The sequence below is a fragment of the Pezoporus occidentalis genome, unplaced genomic scaffold (genome assembly GCF_034315485.1).
Source record: "Pezoporus occidentalis ecotype Australia unplaced genomic scaffold, CSIRO_AGI_Poc_V1 ctg138, whole genome shotgun sequence".
NCBI classification, from domain to species: domain Eukaryota; kingdom Metazoa; phylum Chordata; class Aves; order Psittaciformes; family Psittacidae; genus Pezoporus; species Pezoporus occidentalis.
The window spans coordinates 269,544-290,577 of record NW_026913188.1 but is presented as its reverse complement, the minus strand read 5'-3'; the positions used below and the strand labels follow the sequence as shown (position 1 = coordinate 290,577).

At 58.3% G+C, this 21,034-nt stretch overlaps 3 protein-coding genes and 2 long non-coding RNA genes across 6 annotated transcripts; 3 read left to right on the top strand and 2 right to left on the bottom strand.

Annotated features, from left to right (window-relative positions):
- Positions 1 to 191: 191 nt before the first annotated feature.
- LOC134158967 (uncharacterized) lies at positions 192 to 3,212 on the top strand. Its single transcript, XM_062609423.1, has 5 exons — positions 192 to 265; positions 858 to 927; positions 1,619 to 1,990; positions 2,113 to 2,232; positions 3,020 to 3,212. The coding sequence occupies exons 2-5, from the start codon at positions 882 to 884 to the stop codon at positions 3,085 to 3,087; spliced, it is 606 nt and encodes a 201-aa protein (XP_062465407.1). The 5' UTR covers positions 192 to 265; positions 858 to 881; the 3' UTR covers positions 3,088 to 3,212.
- Positions 3,213 to 3,917: 705 nt separating this feature from the next.
- Positions 3,918 to 6,709, bottom strand: LOC134159000 (uncharacterized). The gene is made up of 3 exons (XR_009962982.1): positions 6,526 to 6,709; positions 4,246 to 4,730; positions 3,918 to 4,201 (listed from the first exon to the last, which is right to left on the bottom strand). It is a non-coding gene; the product is annotated as an uncharacterized LOC134159000 (long non-coding RNA).
- On the top strand, positions 5,570 to 8,631 carry TSPAN33 (tetraspanin 33). 2 transcript variants are annotated; one of them, XM_062609479.1, is made up of 8 exons: positions 5,572 to 5,744; positions 6,545 to 6,602; positions 6,707 to 6,834; positions 6,936 to 7,010; positions 7,092 to 7,187; positions 7,304 to 7,432; positions 7,551 to 7,712; positions 7,899 to 8,145. In XM_062609479.1, the coding sequence occupies exons 1-8, from the start codon at positions 5,640 to 5,642 to the stop codon at positions 7,998 to 8,000; spliced, it is 855 nt and encodes a 284-aa protein (XP_062465463.1). In that variant the 5' UTR covers positions 5,572 to 5,639; the 3' UTR covers positions 8,001 to 8,145. The 2 variants fall into 2 exon arrangements, with proteins under 2 accessions (XP_062465462.1, XP_062465463.1); XM_062609478.1 differs by having other exon boundaries at positions 5,570 to 5,744; positions 7,304 to 7,712; positions 7,899 to 8,631.
- Positions 8,354 to 10,357, bottom strand: LOC134159003 (uncharacterized). The gene is made up of 3 exons (XR_009962986.1): positions 10,284 to 10,357; positions 9,349 to 10,076; positions 8,354 to 8,466 (listed from the first exon to the last, which is right to left on the bottom strand). It is a non-coding gene; the product is annotated as an uncharacterized LOC134159003 (long non-coding RNA).
- An 861-nt stretch (positions 10,358 to 11,218) lies between these two features.
- SMO (smoothened, frizzled class receptor) lies at positions 11,219 to 19,204 on the top strand. The gene is made up of 12 exons (XM_062609453.1): positions 11,219 to 11,685; positions 13,363 to 13,568; positions 14,334 to 14,543; positions 14,623 to 14,795; positions 14,947 to 15,166; positions 15,258 to 15,381; positions 15,464 to 15,556; positions 15,753 to 15,861; positions 16,071 to 16,256; positions 16,554 to 16,702; positions 17,398 to 17,532; positions 17,641 to 19,204. Exons 1-12 carry the CDS (start codon positions 11,427 to 11,429, stop codon positions 18,168 to 18,170), a joined length of 2,394 nt encoding a protein of 797 aa, XP_062465437.1. The 5' UTR covers positions 11,219 to 11,426; the 3' UTR covers positions 18,171 to 19,204.
- The last annotated feature ends 1,830 nt before the right edge of the window (positions 19,205 to 21,034 follow it).

The following is a 21,034-nucleotide window of genomic DNA, read 5'->3' as shown; positions in this document are numbered from 1 at the left end:
GTGGGGTCCGGGCCGTATATGTGGGCGTGGCCTATGGTGAGAGGGGCGGGGCTTTGTAATGATGGGGCGTGGCCTCGGGGGGTTCGGACTGCGCCTGTGGGCGTGGTTCAATCTTGCGAGAGGCGGGGCTTGGCCGTGGAGGGGCGGGCCCGGGCGGTGGCTGTGGGCGGGTCCTGTGCATGAAGGGGCGGGGCCGGACGGTGGCGCCGCCGCGGCTCTGGGGGCTCAGCGCGACGCCGGAGAGCGGGCGCGTCCGGACACCACGGTGAGGGGCGGGGGCGGGAGCGGTTCCGCGTGTGCCCCCCCCCGCCCGGCTCCGCTCCCCAGCCGTGACGGGAGCTGCCGGACCCCAGAGCATCCCTGGGGCGGGAGCTGCTGCCCACTGCCCGGCCCTGTACCGCCCTATAGATACCCCAGACCCACCCCTATAGACCTGCCCCAGACCCACCCCTATAGACCTGCCCCAGACCTGCGCTATAGCTGCCCCAGCTCCTGCTATCTGACTGTCACAGACCTTCCCCTATATGTACCCCATAGACCCTGCCCTTTGTGTACCTCAGACCCTTCTCTATAGCTGCTGTAGCGTCTGCCCTGTAGGTATACCAGACCCTCCCCTATAAATACCTCATCCCCTGCCCATTAGCTGCCCCAGTCCCTGTCCTATATGTACCCCAGACCCTGCCCTATAACTATCCCAGACCCTGCTCTCCAGCTGCCCCAGACCCTGCTCTACAAGCACCTCCCCTGCCTTCCCCAGCCGTACCCTGCCCCTGCCTGCCCCAGCAGGTCCCCCCTCCACCATGGGGATCTGATTTCGGGGTGTCCCATTGATGGGGGTGATACATTCGGTTTCTCAGGTGGTGGGTCCGGATGCCGGCAGGATGGTGCTGGTCCCCATCGTGGTGCTCTGGGCCCTGGCTGCTGCAGGTACCCCCGAGCAGTGGGGTAGGGGGTCCAGGACAGAGCCCTCCCATCACCCCTCCCTGAGGACCCCCATATGTGGGCACGATGGAGTCCCAGGGGCAGGGGCGAGGCGGCCGCAGGCAGGGGAGCCGTTCCCTGCATGGTGGTGACTCATGGGGCGGCTCTTGGCATCCCCGGGCTCTCGGCCTTGGCAGGAGCCGCTGCTCAGCCCTATGTGCCAGCACCTGGCTTTAATGGGTCCCCTGTCCCAGCCCAGTGCCAGGACCCAGGATCCAATGTGTCCTGCTATCCTATGGGGTGTCCAGCTCCATCCCACCCCTATATCCCCATATCTGGGCTCCTGGTGGTACTGGAGCATGGGATGGGTGACCCCACTGTGTCCCCCCAACCCTGTGCCAGGACCCAGCATCAATGTTGCCCCTGTGCCAGCACCAAGGATCCAACAGGGTCCCCCGTGTCCCACTATCCCATGGGGTGTCTTGCTACATCCCACCCCTAAATGCCCATCCCTGGAGCATGGTGATCCCACTGTGTCCCTCCAGTCCTGTGTCAGCACCCAGGATCTAACAGGGACACCTCTATCTCACTATCCCATGGGGTATCTGGCTCTATCCCACCCCATATCCCCATCCCAGGGCTCCTGGTTGACTGGATCATGGGATGTGTGACCCCACTGTGTTCCCCCACCCCACAGACCAGCCCCCCGTCACCATCACCGCGTCCATCGGGGATGACGCCTGCCTGCCCTGCAGCACCCAGCCTTGGGGTCACCTGCGGGGGGTCACCCTCAGCTGCACCCACCACAATGGGACCCACCAACCCATTCCCGTCCTCCGGCACCGCCTGGGCTGGCTCCCACCGGAGCCGGGCTGGAGCCCACCAGAGGAGCCCGACAACCGCTTTAGGGGCCGGGTGTCCTTCTGCGCCGGGGGGCCGGAGGGCGCCGGCCTGGCCCTGCTCCTGAGGAACCTCAGCGATCCCGACTTCGGGAATTACTCCTGCTACGTGGCCGGTGCTGCCCCCCCGCAGCTCCTCTGCAGCCTGGTCCTGCAGCCCACGGCGGGCGGTGAGTGGGGCTGGTGATGGGGAGGCGAGGGGGCAGCACACGGAGCAGCCGCTGGGTGGGATCTGCACTTTGGGGGTACCACAGGCTGGGGGGTCCCATCCTGTCCCTGTGATGCTCCGCAGAGGTGCCCAGGGGCGCGGAGCCGGACATGATCACGGTGGTGTGCGTCCTCGTGGCTGCCTTCACGGCGGTGGCCATCGGGGTGGTGATGTGCTGCCGCTGCGGGTGCTGCGGGAGGCGAGGTGGGTGCTGCGGCGGGGGGGTGTGTGGTGTGGTGTGTGTGTGTCCATTGGGGACATCCCGTTTGGTTGGCGTGGGATTTGGGGAAGGGGGAGTGGTCTGATCCTGGATGCTTGGTGAAGGTAGAGCTGGGATGGGGAGGAGACGGGGATGGGGTTGGGATGGAATGGGGACAGATTAGAATGGGAACAGGGTCGGGATTGGGATGGGATTGGAATAGGGACTGGGGCGGGATGGGATGAGGACAGAGATGGGGACGGGATTTGGATGGGGATGAGACTGGGATGGGGATGGGCTGCAATATGAATGGGAACAGGATAGGGATGGGTATGGGGACAGGCTGAGATGGGGACAGGGATGGGGAAGGGATTAGGATATTGATGAGACTGGGATGGGGATGGAAGCAGGCTGGGATTTGGATGGGGACAGGATGGGGATGAGATTGGCATGGGGACGGACCTGTGATAGGGATGGGAATGGGATGGGTTTGGGAGGGGGACAGGATGGGAATGGGATGGGATTGGGATGGGGACAGGATGGGAATGGAGATGGGCTCGGTGGAGATGGGATGGGGATGGGCTGGGATAGGAATGAGATGGGGATGTGGATAGGGACGGGAATGGGGACAAGGATGGGAACAGGATGGGATTAGGAATGGGAACTGGGATGGGGATGGAAACAGGACAGGGATGTGGGTGGGAGCAGCTCTGCGTGGGGCACCCATGAGTGGCACATGGGGGTCCCACGGTCCCGTCTCACCATCACCCCCATCGCGGGTGGGCGGAGCAGGAGGAGGAGGAGCAGGAGCAGGAGCAGCACCGGTGGCTCTGGGTGACATGAAAAGTTCCAGTGTCTGAGGCCACCCCAGCCCCAGCAGCTCCGGTGTGCCCAGGACAGCATGCGGCCCCGGCTCCTTCAATAGGATCTGGGGGGACAAGGACCCTGGGTGGGGGGCAGGATGGGTGCTGGGGGTGTGGAGGGGCAGTCCCCAAATAAAGCCATTGCTCTGGAGAGGGAGATGACCCCTCCTTACCGGGGCACCCCTGCCTGCACCCCACATTCCAGCAGGGTATAGGGGTCCGGGAGCAGGGATGGGGAAAGGGGGAGCTGGGGTCGGGAAGGGCTGTGAGGGTCCCGGGGGGTGGGGATGGGACACGGGGGTCCGGGGGGACATGGGGGGTCTCGGTGCTGGGAAGGAATGTGGGGGTCCCGGTTGACGGGGGTGTCCCCAAGCTCCCCCGAAACCCCGCGCCCGCCGAGCCGCGCTGACGACGGCGGGAAGGGATGGCCACGCCCATGTCCCCGCCCCATCCAATCACATCCTGATCACGGCCCCTGGTCACGCCCCCTCTGCCTTGGCCACGCCCCCGTCCTTGCCCGTGTCCCGCAGCGCGGTGGCGGCAGCGGGGCGTTTCTGTCCGTGAGCCCCCGTGTCCCCTCTCGGTCCCGGCCCTATCCCGGTCCCGGCCCACCCCCGCAGCCGGTCCCTCCCTCCCGCAGCGGGGTGCACAGACCCGTCCGTTCAGCGGCGCAGCAGCGCCCGCCCCTGGGCACACACGTGTGCAGGCACACGCATGGACAGGCACACACGTGTGTCCAGGCGCTCCCTGCCCCACGGCCAGCCAGCTCCCGGCTTCCCGGGCACGGGGATGTACGGGTCTGACGGGTGGACACAGAGTCATAGAAACACAGAATCAGCCAGGTGGGAAAAGCCCTTTAAGCTCATCCAGCCCAACCGTTCCCAGCACTGCCAAGGCCACCACTAACCCATGGCACTGAGGCCTCGTCTCCACGGTGTGTGAACACTTGCAGGGACGGTGACTGCAGCCCTGCCCTGGGCAGCCTGTTCCAATGCCTGAGCACCCTCTGGGGAAGGAATTGTTCCTCAGCTCCATCTAAACCTGCCCTGGTGCAGCTTGAGGCCGTTTCCTCTTGTCCCATCCCTTGTTCCTTGGGAGCGGAGATCTAGATCTGATGGATGGACACAGAGATCTGGTGGGTGGACACATAAATACAATGGGTAGACACACAGATCTGCTGAGGGGTACACAGATATCACATGTGGAGGTACAGGTCTGATGGATGAACGGATAGATGTGATGAGAGGACAGTGCCTCCTTGTGCCAACACAGGCACCTTCATCTTCCTCACAGGGGCAGAACCAGTGCTGTGAGGACCAGGGTACGTTCAGCCCCACCAGGACCTCATGGGCTGCCCGAGGTGGCTCTTTGGAGACCCACAGCCATCACTCATGGCATTCTGGGGCCATGGGGGGGTTCTTCCATCAGCATTCATAGCAAACACCTCCTGGGGTGGTGGGGCCAGGGAGTGGCTCCCTGGTGACATGTGGTGGATGCCATCACTGGTGGCCTTGGTGACCCTAAGAGCAAGAAGAGGGGTTTTGGTTTCAGTTCCTCTGCCCCAAGCTCTGTCCTTCCTCTGGGAAGGGCCATGATGGCACCAGCGGCTGCTCCTTGGGGATTTCCAGCCCTAATAAACCCTGGGGGAGAAGAGTAACAGTAATAGATAGGATAGTAAATAGGATAATAGATAACAATGTGAGGGGACTCTCCCCTAGGCAAAGAGGACCCGCCCCATGTGCCTCGGGGATAGGGCAACGGGTGTGTGTGTGTGGTGTGTGACACAGCAGACACACCAAATTAAGGGAAATGGGAAGAAAACCACCAAAACTTCCCATTTTAAACTCAGCTCATAGATTTTAGCAGCAGGGAGAGGAAGTGCCAGGCTTTGGCCTCCAAATCCCCCATATCTGTGAGGTCACTGGGACAGAGCATCAGCACTGTTGGGTTTGGGGTGATTTCTGCAAATCCGGGGTCAGAGGCTCGGCTTTGCCCTTTCAGGGAACTCCCAAATCTCCCCATCTGGGTGCGTTTCAGGACTGAAGGATCTCCTGCACCCCAGCTGTCCCCTTGTGTCCCCCTGAGGGCTGTCACAAAGCCATCCTGCCAGGACGGGGGTCTCTGGGGCAGGGACAGCATGATTCGGGCGGTTTTGGGGCTGCGGGATCAGCCAGGAGGGATTCAGCTTGTCAGTCAGCAATGATGGACAAACAGGGTGCGCTGGCCCTTTAAGGCGGAGGTGCGCTGGCCCTTTAACCCGTGAACAGGTGCGGCGGGGGTCTGTGTGTGAGTACCCGGCGGCAGCTGAGCGACGGAGCGAAGAACCAATAGGACAGCAGAATAGGCTGGACGGACCAATGAGCGGAGCGGCCGAAGGAGGAGGCGGGCCCTGGTGCTCCCCAGCGCTGCGAGGTCTGTAGGCTAGGGGACTGGTTCGGTTTCGTTCGGCTCCTTTCGGTTCCGTTCGCTCCGCTCCGTTCGGCCTAGTTCGGCTCCGTTCGGCTCGGCTCGGTTCCGTTCGGCCCGGTTCGGCTCCCCTCGGCTCGGCCATGGAGAGTCCGGAGGCGGGGGCCACGGTGTCCCCCGAGGAGGATTTCTCCTTCGTGAGCCCCATAGTGAAGTTCGTGCTCTTCTTCTTCAACATGCTCTTCTGGGTGAGTGACACCGGGGTCCCCCATACCAGGGGGGTGTCACCGGGGGCCCCCCATACTGAGGTACCCACCAGGAACCCCCATCTCGGGGGCTCACCAAGGACCCTCACCCTTAAGGCTGTCCCAATTACTGCACCCCATGGGACACCCCCATCCCAGGATTCCCCCCATCCCACGACTCTCTTTATCACTGGGGCTATGCGGGGGTCGGCTCGGCTGGGTCCCCCCACCCCACAAGGGCTTTTGGGGTACCTTATGCTCATGCTGTCACCCATGGGTGCCCCCCGTGGAAGACACCCCCCCAAACCTGTTGCTTTCTGCACCCTTTGGGGTGCCACAGCCCTTTTGAGGGTGTCCCCCATCCAAAACAGGGCCACTGGGGTGAGTGGCTGTCACCCATTAGGTGCCATCGACACCCAAACCACATCTCTTGGGCACCTTTGGGCCCCCCATGAGCAATTTGACATGTTGGGGGGGGTGTGAGTTTATACATTATTTTTTCTTTTATATTTTGGGGGTATTTTTTAATGTTTTAATGGTTGTTTTTATAGTTTTGGTTTTTTTTTGGAAGTGGGGACTTTCTGGAGGGGTGTTTCCGTGTTTCAGATCCCATCTTTGAGGAAGCTTCTTGCTTCCGACAAGCCACATCCCTGTGTTGGGCTCTGTGTCCCCTCCCCAGCCAGCTCCATATGGGGTATACAAGGGGAGACTGAGGCAGCAGGTCTGACCGTGAGGGCCCACTTCCAGCCCTGAATCCATGGGGATGGCAGCCAGTGGTGCCCACCCATGGTCTTGCTCTGCAGGTGATCTCCATGGTGATGGTGGCAGTGGGGGTCTATGCCTGGCTGCTGAAGCACGCAGGTGAGGTTGGGGGGCTCGGGGGGACACAACACTGAGGCTCCTCAGTGCCCCCCCTGCTCTGGTGGGGGTGTTGGAGTGCCGGTGGTGATGGCTCACCATGGCAGAGGCGACCATGGCGTGCCTGGTGGTGGACCCCGCCATCCTCCTCATCGTGGTCGGTGTCCTCACCTTCCTCATTGCCTTCTGTGGCTGCATTGGCTCCTTACGGGAGAACATCGTCCTGCTGCAGGCGGTGAGTCCATGGGCACGTGGGGACCTCCCCTGGGCCACCCCACGAGACTGGGGCCACTTTGTTGTGATCCTCCCTGGCCATCACACTCCTCTCGCCCGCAGTTCTCCATCTGCCTGGCCATCATCTTCTTCCTGCAGCTGGTCGCTGGCGTGCTGGGCTTTGTCTTCTCCGATAAGGTGACTGCTGGAGGGGTCAGGGGCTGAGGGACCCCAAGCCTGTCCCATTGGGTGGTGGCATCACTGATGTCCCTGTTGCAGGCACGCGGGAAGGTCAGTGAGATCATCAATGGTGCCATCGTGCACTACCGGGATGACCTGGACCTGCAGAACCTCATTGACTTTGGGCAGAAGGAGGTGCGCGGTGTGGATCTCGTGGCTCAGGCTGAAATCCATGAGGTCAGGGATGTCAAGTGACTTCTCTGTGGGGATTTGGGGTCATGGTGAAGCCCCGTGTCCTCTCTCCGTCACAGTTCAGCTGCTGTGGGGGTATCTCCTACAAGGACTGGTCCCAGAACATGTACTTCAACTGCACCACGGACAACCCCAGCCGGGAACGCTGCTCTGTCCCCTTCTCCTGCTGCCTGCCGGATGACGACGAGGTGAGGCTGGTGTCCTCCTGGGAGATCTGCTCCTCCTCTTCCATTCTGTGGATGGGGGCAGAGCTCCCAGAAGAGGCAGGGACGCCCCAGTCCAGCCGGGTGCGGTTTTTGTCCCCAGGTTGTCATCAACACCATGTGTGGACATGGCATACAGGCCATGGGCTATGTGGAGGCCAGCGCTGTCATCTACACCCATGGCTGCATCGACAGCTTGGTCAACTGGATCAACAGGAACCTCTTCCTGCTGGGGGGCATTGCGCTGGGGCTGGCAGCCCCACAGGTAACGGGGGGGGGGGGGGCATTTGGGAGATACCTTAATGATGTGTCACACTGCAGCCCCAGGGGAGGCAGGGTTTGGGGTGGTGGGATGTTGTCCTTGCCAGGAGCCATGTCACCCACTTGTAGGACAGTGGGGTGATATCCTCCTGTTGTACCCCGTCATCTTCTTCCTCTCCCTCATCCACAGCTGGTGGGCATCCTGCTGGCTCAGATCCTCATCAGCCAGATCAGAGACCAGATCAAACTGCAGCTCTACAACCAGCAGCACCGGGCAGACCCCTTGTACTGATCCCAGTGCATTGCAGCGTCTGTCCCTGCCAGGACATCCAAACCCTGGATCCATAGGAAGAGCTGAAGGGACTGTGCTGGAGAAGAGGAAGGCTGGAGCTATGGATGCTGGATCTGTGCACTGTGGCCGGGCTTAGCTGGGACATACCAAGCTGCTGTGCCCTGTTTGGGGGACCAAACTGCTGTCTCTCTGTCTGTCCTGGGGGACTCCAAGCTGGTGTGCATATTGTGCTTGAAGCACTGGGATGTGCTTCCCATCTCCGATGCCCTCGTGGAGATGGGCATTTGTCTGTCAGTCCGTCCATGCCCTGAGCTGCCTTTATCCGGGCCACTTCTGGCTCCAGAACTGGGTAAGTTCTTCCAATCACTGGTGCCACAAACCCCATTGGCATCCTGCGGGTGACCCATGAGACAGTTGAGGGCTTTGCTTGCTGGCTGGGAGCAGGAGCCATCAGCAGTGTGTCTACCTGGAAGAAAGAGGAAGAGGAGGGTGTCCTGCCCAGTGCTGACCCATGGGTGCTTCCTTAGCCCAGGGCTGGGGTCCCATGTCTGCCCCCAGGAGGGCTCAAACACCTCCATGGGGTGCTGAACCCCTTGTGGAAGGGGGAATAAAGAGATGAGGCTGGGCCCTGTGGTCCTGTGCGGCTCTGTGTGGTGGTGACAGGACAATGGCGGGGGGGGACGGCGGGACGGCACTGGGGGACAAGGTCCTTCCTATGCAGCACCCCCATCACCTCAGTAGCGTTATGGCTGCAGCACCTCAAAAAGAAGGGGGATGAAGGGGACAAGGGGCAGCACAGCCAGGGAGAAGACATCAGAGAACCCTCTGCTGCTCGTTGGAGCCGTCACAAACTCTGTGAGGAGGGTTTGCCTGTTTAGTTCTTTTCCTCCTCCTCGGGCTGGGTGGTCCTGTCACGGGGGGAGTCGGGATATTGGGATGCGGCCGGGAGCTGCCAAGTGCTGGCTCCCGCCTGTCCCTGATCCCCTCTGCCATCCCCTGTCCGGGTGCTGCAGGAAAACTATCCCAAACTCTGCCCCTGGATGATGTTCCCCCCCAAAAAAGGGGGTTTTCACCCCAAAGAGCACCTTCTAAAAGGTGCCCCCCCCAGCAACTTCTCTCCCCAAAAAGCAGTTGTTCTCCCCCCACCCAAAAGCCACTTCACCCTGTACCAAATGTGACTTGGCACCCAAAAGAGCAATTTCACCCCCAAAAGTGATCACTTCTCTGAAGGACAACCCCTCCAAAGAGTGTGGAGGTTTCTTCCCCCCAAAAAGTGACTTCTGCCCAAAACAGTGAGTTCTCACCAAAAAGTAGCTGCTCTCCAAGAATGGTCCCCCTCCCAACTTACTTTTGTCTCCAGAAAGGGACTTTTCTCCCCCAAAAGCAGCTCTGCTCTCCCCAAGAGGGACTTTTGTCACTAGAAAGGAACTTTTCTCCCCCCCCCAGAAGTTGCTTTTATCAACAAAAAAGTGACTTTTCCTTCCCCAAAAATAACTTGTCTCCATCCCCAAATAGTTTCCTCCCCCTAAAAGGGACTTCTCTCCCAAACATGCAACTTCTTTCCCCCACAAAAGTGGCTTTTATTTCCCAAGGTAACTTTCCCCGCCCCCCAAAACTTTGCTCCCCCTCCAAAAAGGATGTTTGTCCCCCAAAAGCAACTTTTCTCCTCCTGAAAGTGGCTTTTCTTCACCCCAAAATGACTTTTCCTCTCCCAAAAGTAACTTCCCCCTCAAAACCAAGTGTCTTTTCTCCCTGAAAAAGCAATTTTTGTCCCTCAAAAGTGACTTTTCTTCCCCTAAAAGTAACTTTCCTGCCCTCAAAAGGGACTTTCCATCCCCAAACTGCCTTTTGTCCCCCAAAAGTAACTTTTGTCCCCCAAAACCAACTTTTCCCTCTGCAATAGTGACTCTTATCCCCCAAAATGTGATTTTTCTTCCCTTAAAAGTAGCTTCCTCCCCTCCAAGTAACTTTTCTCACCCAAGAGTGTCTTCTCTCCCAATAAAGCACCTTTTGTCCCCTAAACCTGACTTTTCTCCCCTCCCAAACGCAACTTTTCCACTCCAAAAAGCGATTTTTCTTCCCCAAAAGGAACCTTCTTCCCAAAAAGGTACTTTTTTGAATAAAAAGAAACTTTTCTCACCCCCAAAAAGGACCTTTTGTTCCCTAAAAAGCAACTTTCGTCCCCCAAAAGTGGCTTTTCTCCCACCAAAGTAACTTCCCAATCCCAAATGCAGTTTTTGTCCTCTAAGCAGCAGCTATTCCTCCTCAAAAGTAACATTCAACCCTCCCCAAAAAGTTACTTTTTGCCCCAAAAAGAAACTTTTCTCACCTAATAAAGCACCTTTTGTTCCCCAAAAGCTACTTTTGTCCCCAAAAGTTGACTTTTCACCCCCAAAGTGCTTTTTCTCCTTCAAAAAACCACCTTTTCTTCCACAAAAGCAACTCTCCCCCTGAAAAAAAGTGAGCTTCCCCTTCCCAAATCTAACTTTCCTCCCCTAGAAGTGACTTCTCTCCCTTGAAAACAACTTTTCTCCTCTGGAAAAGTGACTTTTCTGCCCCAGAAAGCAACTTTACCCCCTAAAAGTAACTTTTTTTGTCTCCAAAACAACTTTTATCCCCCTAGAAAAGCAATTTTCCCCCTCAAAATCAGCTCCCCTGTCCCAAATCTTTCCTCTCTCAAAACTAAACCCTTCTCCTCCAATCCCAAACTCCTCCCCTTCCAAAGCCGCTCTTCCTCTCCCCAAAGCGCCTTCTCCCTCCCCAAAAACGAGCTTTTCCCTCACAAAACCCAATATTTACCCCTCAGAACCCCACTTTCCCCTCCCAAAACCCCATCATTTCCCCTCCCCAAACCCAACATTTCCCCTCAAAAACCCACTTCCCCATCACAAATCTCCACTTTCCACTCACAAACCCCAACATTTCCCCCTCAAACCCCAACTTTCCCTCACAAACCCCCACATTTCCCCCTCCAAACCCCACTTTTCCCTCACAAACCCCATCCTTTATCCCTCAAACCCCACTTTCCCCTCACAAACCCCATCCTTTATCCCTCAAGCCCCAACTTTCCCCCCTCAGGAGACCACCCCTTTCCCTTCTCCCCGAGCGCGACCCCCCGCCTCAAACTCCACTTTCCTCCCCAAAACCCCTCCCCTTCCCTGTCCGCTGCAAGAAAAAGTAACTTTTTCCTCACAAAAAGGCACTTTTTTCCCTCACAAACACCCGGTCCCCGCCCCGCTCTCCTCAGCCCGCCCCGGCGGGGGGCGCGGGGCCGTGGCGGGCCGGGCCGCGCTACGCTGAGGGGGAAGAAGAAGAAGAAGGAGGAGGAGGAGGAGCGGGGCCGCTCCGCTCCCCTCCCGGCGAGCTCAACAAAGGGCGGCGGGGCATGGCGGGCGGCGGGGTCGCGTAGCGCCGGTGCGGGCCGGGATGGCGGCGCAGGGCGGCGGGTGGCGGTGGGCGCTGGCGCTGGGCATGGCGCTGGCCCTGGGCGGCCGCCGCTGCCCCGCCGCCCCGCTCCTCAACGCTTCGGCCGTGCCCGAGCGCTGCCGCCGCGCCGCGTCCTGCGAGCAGCTGCGGTTCGGCTCCTGCCTGGGCTCGGCGCTGCCCTACGCCGCCACCTCCACGTTGTTGGCCACGGACTCGGCTTCGCAGGAGGAGGCGCACGGGAAGCTCCTGCTCTGGTCCGGTACGGGACGCACCGGGGCGAGGCCCGCGCCGGGCCGGGCGCTGGCGGGGAGCGGGGGCTGCGGGCGGGTAAAGGGGAGCCCGGAGCGCTGTGGAGGAGCGCAGGGGGTGGAATGCGGTGCAGGGAAGCACAGCAGGGGCATGGGGAGGGGGCTGTACGGAGCGGGATTGGGATAGGGATAGGTGCAGCATAGGAAACTCGGTAACGGGGGCCTGGAGATGGGGACAGTGTAGAGGGGAGCTGTATAATGGGGGATAGTATAGAGAGGGAGCAGTAGAGATAGCTGTATAGTAGGGAATTGGGGATGGGGACAGTACAGAGGGGAGCTGTATAGTGGGAGATGAGATATGAGTATCTTACAGAAGGCTGTATGGACTGGGCTGGAGATGGGTGCAGTGTGCAGAGGGAGCAGTATAGCAGGGGACGGGATGGGTGCAATACAGATAGCTGTATAGCAGGGAATTGGGGATGGGGACAGTACAGAGGGGAGCTGTATAGTGGGAGATAGGGGACGAGTGTCTTACAGGAGGCTGTATGGATGGGGCTGGAGATGGGTGCAGCGTAGAGAGGAGCAGTATAGTGGGGAGCAGTCTAGGAAGGTGTATAGAAAGGGACTAGAGATGGTACAGTGTAAACGGGAGCAGTATAGCAGGGGACTGGGGGACACATACAGTATGGAAAGTTCTATAGCAGGGCACAGGGGATGGGTGCAGTACAGATAGCTGTATAGCAGGGGGTTGGGGATGGGACAGTATAGAAGGGAGCAATGTGTAATGGTGGATAAGGGATGAGTATGGTATAGAAAGGTGTGTGGAAAGGGACTGCAGCTGGGTACGGAGTAGAGGGGAGCAGTATAGCAGGGTATGATACAGAAAACTAATAGGGGACAGAGATGGGACAAAGATGGGTGCAGTATGGGGGGAGTAGTATAGCAGGGGATTGGGGATGAGTACAATATAGGAAACTATAGTAAGGGCAAAAGATGGGTACAGTGTAGAGAAGAGCTGTATAGTGGCGGATTTGGGATGGGTACAGTATAGAAATCTGTATAGCAGGGTTATGGAGATGGGTACAGTGTAGACAGGGGCAGTATAGTAGGGGTCTGAGCTGGGTACAATATAGAGAAGGAGCAGTATAGCAGGGGACAGGGCATGAGTATGACAGAAAGCTGTATAAAATGGGCCTGGGGGTGGGTACAGTGTAGAGAGGAGCAGTACAGCGGGGGACTGTGGATAGGTACAGTACAGAGGGGAGTAGTATAGTGGGGAACAGGGGATGGGGTATAGCATATAAGAGAGCAGTATAGCAGGGAACTAGGTACAGTATAGAGGAGCAGCATAGCAGAGGACTGGGCACAGTATAGAGGGTAAGGGGACTGGGGATGGGCACAGTCATGGGGACAGTATGGAGGGGAGCAGTATAATGGGGGACCATGAAGGGGTACTGTACATATACCTGTACAGCAATGGGCCGGGGATGGGTACAGTATGGAGGGCAGCAGTAGAGCAGGGACTGCGGCTGAGTCCATGTGGCAGGGGAACAGCACCCCAGAGGTACCATAGAGGGGTCCTGGTGCTGAGCTGATGGGTGCATGGTGGGGCCTGCCCCATCCCATCCCCATGTGTGGGGCCACAGCAGCCATGTCCATGCAGGGTGGTGACAGCGTTGTCCCCACAGGCCTGCGTAACGCCCCGCGCTGCTGGGACGTCATCCAGCCCCTGCTCTGTGCTGTCTACATGCCCAAGTGCGAGGACGGGCAGGTGGAGCTGCCCAGCCAGACCCTGTGCCAGGCCACCCGGGCACCATGCACCATCGTGGAGCGTGAGCGTGGATGGCCAGACTTCCTCAAGTGCACCACAGACCGCTTCCCTGAGGGATGCCCGGTACGGGGGGACACCACGGGCTCCATGTCCCATTTAGTGACAGACCTGAACGTGAGCTTGTGCTCAGGCGGCCAAGGAGCCACCAGTATCCTGGCCTGTACCAGCACCAGTGTGGCAGTAGGGCTAGGGCAGTGACTGTGCCCCTGCACTGGGCACTGGTGAGGCTGCACCTTGAATCCTGTGTTCAGTTCTGGGCCCTTCACTGCAAGAGAGACATTGAGGTGCTGGAGTGGGGCCAGAGAAGGGCAATGGAGCTGGTGCAGAGCCTGGAGCACAAATGTGATGGGCAAGGGTTGAGGGACCTGGGGGGTTCAGTCTGGAGAAGAGAAGGCTCAGGGGGGACCTGATGGCTCCCTCCAACTGCCTGAGAGGAGGATGGAGCCAGGAGGGGCTGGGCTCTGCTCCCAAGGAACAAGGGATGGGACAAGAGGAAACGGCCTCAAGCTGCACCAGGGCAGGTTTAGATGGAGCTGAGGAACAATTCCTTCCCCAGAGGGTGCTCAGGCATTGGAACAGGCTGCCCAGGGCAGGGCTGCAGTCACTGTCCCTGCAAGTGTTCACACAGCGTGGAGACGAGGCCTCAGTGCTATGGGTTAGTGGTGGCCTTGGCAGTGCTTTTCCAGCCTGGCTGATTCCATGATTCTCAGGGAGCAGTAGGAGCAGGGAAATGCCATCTGTTCCCAGCCCTCCATGGGGGACTGGTGTCCACACCCTTCACCATGAGGGTGCTGCCTCCTCCTCATGGCCTCACTTCTCCTCCGGCAGAACGAGGTGCAGAACATCAAGTTCAACAGCTCGGGGCAGTGTGAGGCACCGCTGGTGAGGACAGACAACCCCAAGAGCTGGTATGAGGACGTGGAGGGTTGTGGCATCCAGTGCCAAAACCCACTCTTCACAGAGAAGGAGCACCGTGAGATGCACGTCTACATCGCTGCCTTCAGCTCCGTCACCATCTTCTGCACCTTCTTCACCCTGGTGAGACATGGGGGGACATAGGGTGGGGTCCCCAAAAGTGGACCGGGCTCCAAGCTGTCCCTTTGTCCTCCTCCACCAGGCCACATTTGTTGCTGACTGGAGGAACTCCAACCGCTACCCAGCTGTCATCCTCTTCTACATCAACGCCTGCTTCTTCGTGGGCAGCATCGGTTGGTTGGCGCAGTTCATGGATGGGGCCCGTGATGAGATCGTGTGCCGGGCTGATGGCACCATGCGGCTGGGAGAGCCCACGTACGTGTCACCTCCAACCCCATCCCACCACTGCCACGTTCCAGAAGGTCTCCTCTGGCTCCTCCATGCCTCTTGGAAGGGGTGGAGATCTCCTTCCTCCTCCCTGTCCTGTTGTGCAGTTGGTGATGCTCTTGTCTCACCTCATCCATAGCTCCAACGAGACGCTCTCCTGCGTCATCATCTTCGTCATCGTTTACTACTCGCTGATGTCGGGTGTCATCTGGTTTGTCATGCTGACCTACGCCTGGCACACCTCCTTCAAGGCACTGGGCACCACCTACCAGCCGCTGGTGGGCAAGACCTCCTACTTCCACCTCATCACCTGGTCCATCCCCTTCGTCCTCACCGTGGCCATCCTGGCCGTGGCACAGGTACCGGCACTGCGATCCTGTATCCTGGTGGTGACATGCACAGGGAGAGGTGGCCACAGCCACCTCACTCCTTTTGTCCCCATCTCCCCAGGTGGATGGTGACTCTGTCAGTGGCATCTGCTTTGTGGGGTACAAGAACTACCGGTACCGGGCCGGCTTTGTCCTGGCGCCCATTGGGCTTGTCCTTGTCGTGGGTGGCTACTTCCTCATCCAGGGTAGGTTTGGGCTCACCCTGCCATGGGGATGGGGTGACTGTGGGTGTCCCCTAGCCCTGACCACCTCATCCCTCTCCCACAGGGGTCATGACGCTCTTCTCCATCAAGAGCAACCACCCTGGGCTGCTCAGCGAGAAGGCAGCCAGCAAGATCAATGAGACCATGCTGCGCCTGGGTGAGTGCTGCTCCACAGGCACTGTTTCCATGGGGATTTGAGTGGGAAAGGGGACATCGTGCTCCCTGGAAACCCCAGTGGTCCCATCCCACATCCTGGGGGTGCCTGCAGTGGGGGATGAAGCTGTAGTGATGGATCATGGCTCCTGTTGTCACTGGGGTCCAGCTAAACTGGGGATGTCCCACTTCTCTTCCAGGCATCTTTGGCTTCTTGGCCTTTGGCTTTGTCTTCATCACTTTTGGTTGCCACTTCTATGACTTCTTCAACCAGGCGGAGTGGGAACGCAGCTTTCGGGAATATGTGCTGTGAGTGGGACAGGGACAAGGATGGGGATGGGGATGTGGACGGGAACAGGAGGGCAAGTGGGATCCTAGGACGTTGAATTTAGTGGTGGACATGGAGAAGTGGAGGAGTCCCATGTCCCCCACCAGCATTCCCACCACATCTCACTTTGCAGAGGTGTGTCACTGGGTGTCCCCTCCTTATGGCCAGCGTCCCCTGTCTGTCCCCGCAGGTGTGAGGCCAACGTGACCATCGCCACGCAGACCAACAAGCCCATCCCTGACTGCGAGATCAAGAACCGGCCGAGCCTGCTGGTGGAGAAGATCAACCTCTTTGCCATGTTCGGCACTGGCATCTCCATGAGCACATGGGTCTGGACCAAGGCCACGCTGCTCATCTGGAGGCGCACATGGTGCAGGTAGGACCCCAAGGATGTCAGCCCATCCTGCCCCATCCAGCATCCTGAGACGCTGGAGCTTGTCCCCAGGCTTTTGTCCCTCAATGAGTTGTGGGCTCACAGTAGGTGGCAGTGTAGGAATGGGGTGGCCTCTCTCACTCTGCAGGCATCTCATGTCCTCCTTGTGGGACACCTCCATCTGCAGGGGACCCATCCAGCTCAGTCCTATCACTTAGTGTCCCTGTCCAGAGGGAGATGGGGAGGGTCTCTTGTGCCTGGGCCACCCCATATCTCTGCTGTGACCTGCTGTGTCCCCAGGCTGACGGGGCAGAGCGATGACCAACCCAAGAGGATCAAGAAGAGCAAGATGATTGCAAAGGCCTTCTCCAAGCGCAAGGAGCTGTTGCGTGACCCAGGCCAGGAGCTATCCTTCAGCATGCACACCGTGACACATGATGGCCCTGTGGGTATGTGTGCTGGGCTGCATCAGAAGGAGTGTAAGCAGAAGGTCCAGGGAGGTCCTGGGAGCAGGTCTGGGGAGATCCTGCCCCTCTGCTCTGCAAGACCCCACCTGCAGCACTGTGTGCAGTTCTGGTGTCCTGAACATAAGAAGGACACAGAGCTGTTGGAGCAAGTCCAGAGGAGGCCACGAGGATGGTTGGGGCTGAAGCAGCTCCCATATGGAGACAGGCTGAGAACATTGGGGCTGTTCAGCCTGGAGAAGAGAAACCACGTGGAGACCTCAGAGCAGCTTCCAGTGTCTGAAGGGGCCTACAAGGATGCTGGAGAGGGACCCTTCATCAGGGACTGGAGTGATAGGATAAGGGGTGAGGGGGTCAAACTGAAACAGGGGAGATTGAGATGAGCTCTTAGGCAGAAGCTCTTCCCTGTGAGGGTGCTGAGGCGCTGGCACAGGGTGCCCAGAGAAGCTGTGGCTGCCCCATCCCTGGCAGTGTTCAAGGCCAGGTTGGGCACAGGGGCTTGGAGCAAGCTGCTCTAGTGGAAGGTGTCCCTGCCCGTGGCAGGGGATTGGAACTGGAGGAGCTTTAAGGTCCCTCCCAACCCAAACCATTCCACGATTCTGTGTTGGAGGGGCACATCTCAGCAGCTCCCTGGTGTCCCCATTATCCCCCATTGACCAGGCTCTCTGTTGTCCTTGCAGCCGGTTTAGCATTTGACATCAACGAGCCATCAGCTGACGTGTCCTCAGCGTGGGCCCAGCACGTCACCAAGATGGTGGCCAGGAGGGGAGCCATCCTGCCCCAGGACATCTCCGTGACACCCGTGGCAACACCTGGCAAGTCCTTGGGGACCATGTTGGAGGGGAGGGATGAGGAGGGCTGGGAGGTGCTGGGGGGACACAGGGCAGCATGTGGCCACTCTCACCCCATTCCACATCCCACAGTGCCACCAGAGGAGAGAGCCAACCTCTGGGTGGTTGAAGCCGACGTCTCCCCTGAGCTGCAGAAGCGCAGTGGCCGCAGGAAGAAGAGGAGGAAGAAGAAGAAGAAGGGGGTGAGCCCGGACCCCGAGCGCTGCCTAGGGGGTTCCGCAGCCCCCTTAGCACCCAGCACCGTCCCCCACCTGCCCCGGCTGCCACCCCAGCCCTGCCTGGTCACCTTTGACCCCGACATGCTCCCGGGGCTCCCACCTGAAGCCGCCTTCGCCGGGCGACCATGGGACAACCGCCGCAGAGCCAAGGTCCTGCACCTCATCAGCAACCCCTTCTGCCCCGAGGGCGGCTCCCCGGAGGAGGAGAGGCCCAGCCCCAGCACCGGGCACCAGCAGCACAACGGGGCTCCGCTGTGGCTCCCCAGGCCGGACCCCCGTGCTGGGGGGATGAGGACTCAGGGCCGTCGGGCCGCCTTGGGCCCCATCCACTCCCGGACCAACCTGGTGGATGCAGAGCTGCTGGATGCTGATTCGGACTTTTGAGCTTGGTGGGATGTTGTGAGCAGATGGGGGTGGCCCTAAAGCCTCATCCAGTGCCAGCAGCTTGTGAGGAGACTTAGAAGCCCATCCTGACCCACTGAGCTCGGTCCTGAGCATCCCTCCAGCCTGGCCACTGCTGATTTCAACCCTTGGAGGACTGTGTCACTCCCCAGGCAGACTCAATTCACATCCCAGCCCAGCGAGATGCCAAAAGAAAGGTTTTGGGGTATCCCCACGGCATCACTGTGAGAAGAGAAACTGCATGTTGGTGGAACAAACCCCGTCCAGGTCCTGCAGGGATCTATGGAGAAGGGGGACACTGCCTTGCCCCCCAGGACAGCGGTACCAGGCAGCGGGTGAGCGCAGCTCAGGGTGGATTTTGGGGAGCTGCATCCCACACCTTGGGGTGCTGGGACCTGCTGCCACCCCTCACTCTCTCCCCCACTGTGAGTAGATGGTACGTAGAGCTTCCACACACGTGTGCCAATAGTTGTGTAATACACCGAGCCGTGGTGCTGCAGCTGAGTGGGATGAGCTGATCCCTGCTCACAGGGTGTAGCAGCACCCTGGGGTGCGCCCGTTTCTCTCTGGGTGCACCCCTCATTCCTTCAGGGGTCCAAAAGTGCCTTCCAGCTCCCCAGAGAGCTGCACCAGACCTATACCACAGGGTTGGTGGGCTGGTGGTCCCTGACCAGGGGAGGTGGGGAGTCACTTTGGGGTGCTCCCTGAGCCATGATGCCTAAACCAGGACCCAAACCAGGCGCTCTCGGGGTGCACCCACCCCCTGAGCAAAGCTTTTTGTTATGTTTTTAACTAAACCTCCCCCAGTTTACACTAAACCCAGACAAGTGCTGGGGTAGGAGGGCTCCAGTCCCTGCTGGTGTTTTCTATTTGTCCATTACCCCCCAAATCATCTTTATCAAACCCCAGTAGGCTCCTGGTGTTCCCTCTATCCCAGTGACCTCCATGGGTGCCTTTTTTTGCTGTGTAAAGGAAAACTCTCCTGTATCAGTATTAAATTTACCACATTTCCAGTGCCAGCGACCGCCCTGGGCTCTTTGGGGAGGGGAAACGTTGCTGACTCCTAAAAGGGCTCCAAATGCCCTAAAAATGATCTTGGACTGTTTAAACCCAGCTTTAAACTGCTTTAAAACCGGCTTTAACACCCGGTCCTGGCTATTTTGCCAGCAGAAGGCACATAGGAGGGGCTGGAAGTACCTGTGGGTGCTATGAGGACTGTTTGAGGGGACAGTTGATGGGTTTTGGCAGCAAACTGGGGAGGTGGGGGGGGTTCCATTGCCAGCAGATGGCACTAGGGGTTTAGATATCCCCACACCCACCCTGGACACCCCGGTTTTGGGGTGCTGTGGGTGCCTCAGGCAGAGCAGGGACACCCCCGTGCTGTGTACATGGTACTTTTGGGGACAGAACGTTTGCTTTTCAGAAGGTCCTTTTGATTTCACGCGGTTATCCCAGAGACCAGGGACCTCTTTTGAGATTTGGGTGGAATTGGGCACTGCAAGTTGCATTTCCCAAGGGATTTGGCCACTTTTGCTCTGTCCTGGGGTGGGTAAGCAGCGGGAAGGCAGACAGGTTCATCCAGGGTGAAGCTAAATGGTTTTCTGTCTTGTCTTTGTTTTTGTGGGCATTCTTTAATCTCTCTATATTTTAATTTTAGGGCCATTTCCCCCCCCCTTTTAATCTATATTTTATTTTTATGGACTTTTTTATCCTCTTTTTCCATCTCTATTTTATTTTTATGGGTTTCTCTATGAAAAACAAAACGAGTTTGTAGCAGCTGCTCCTCACTGATAATGGTGTTTAGAGACAAATAGCTAAAATCCTTAATTCTGGAAACAATAGGAGACATCCCAACCCCACCACATTCCTTCTTTTCATCCCAGATATCAAAAAAAAACCCTGGATTTGGCTTGGGCACATAATGTGGGACCGGGAAGGGGATGGGGTACAGGGGACAATCCTGCTCTGCACTGTGTCCTCTGAACCTCTCCCCAAGAGCATCTCATCCTTTGGGCTCCCTCAGTGTTGGGAAGTTTTAAGGACCTGAGGGACAAATCTTGTAACAGTCTTCCAAAACCTAAAGGGATGAGCTTTAGGGTCCCTTCCAACCCAAACCATTCATGATTATGACTCTGTGACCCTGTGCCTAGACATGGAATCATAGAGTCTCATTTCCTTATGAAATTGGCTTCAAATAATAACTGGAAGATACTAAAGCTGTTGCACACTGGGAGGTAGGCAGAGGGAAGGGCTCTTTGCTGCTTTGTAATGTAAAGCGGATACTCAAATACTGCTCCTCACTGAAAGGGAAAAGGATAATAAGCAGGAGGATGCTATTAACGTGATCATTTGAGCTCTCCCCTTTCCTACCTGAGGATGCTCCATGTACAGCTGAGGAAATTAATTGGGTTTGGCCAATGAAGAGGCTGAGCAGGTGAAACCTGCAGATACATGGAATAACAGTATCCCAGACTGGTTTGGGTTGGAAGGGACCTTAAAGCTCATCCAGTTCCAATCCCTGCCATGGGCAGGGACACCTTCCACTAGAGCAGCTTGCTCCAAGCCCCTCTGTCCAACCTGGCCTTGAACACTGCCAGGGATGGGGCAGCCACAGCTTCTCTGGGCACCCTGTGCCAGTGCCTCAGCACCCTCACAGGGAAGAGCTGCTGCCTAAGAGCTCATCCCAGTCTCCCCTCTGGCAGGTTAAAGCCATTCCCCTTGGCCTGTCCCTGCAGGCCCTTGTCCAAGGCCCCTCTCTGGGTTTCCTGCAGCCCCTTTAGGCACTGGAGCTGCTCTCAGGTCTCCCCTTCAGGAGCCTTCTCTTCTCCAGGCTGACCCAGCCCAGC

Bases quoted from the DNA above. Each gene is read 5' to 3' on its own strand.
- TSPAN33 (XM_062609478.1), top strand. From the start codon at position 5,640: ATGGAGAGTCCGGAGGCGGGGGCCACGGTGTCCCCCGAGGAGGATTTC. The intron at 7,188-7,303 runs GTGCGCGGTGTG...TCTCCGTCACAG, and splicing joins TTGACTTTGGGCAGAAGGAG to TTCAGCTGCTGTGGGGGTAT. The intron at 7,713-7,898 runs GTAACGGGGGGG...CCTCATCCACAG, and splicing joins TGGGGCTGGCAGCCCCACAG to CTGGTGGGCATCCTGCTGGC.
- LOC134158967 (XM_062609423.1), top strand. From the start codon at position 882: ATGGTGCTGGTCCCCATCGTGGTGCTCTGGGCCCTGGCTGCTGCAG. The intron at 928-1,618 runs GTACCCCCGAGC...CCCACCCCACAG, and splicing joins CTGGGCCCTGGCTGCTGCAG to ACCAGCCCCCCGTCACCATC. The intron at 1,991-2,112 runs GTGAGTGGGGCT...GATGCTCCGCAG, and splicing joins CCTGCAGCCCACGGCGGGCG to AGGTGCCCAGGGGCGCGGAG.
- SMO (XM_062609453.1), top strand. From the start codon at position 11,427: ATGGCGGCGCAGGGCGGCGGGTGGCGGTGGGCGCTGGCGCTGGGCATG. The intron at 13,569-14,333 runs GTACGGGGGGAC...CTCCTCCGGCAG, and splicing joins GCTTCCCTGAGGGATGCCCG to AACGAGGTGCAGAACATCAA. The intron at 16,703-17,397 runs GTATGTGTGCTG...TTGTCCTTGCAG, and splicing joins GACACATGATGGCCCTGTGG to CCGGTTTAGCATTTGACATC.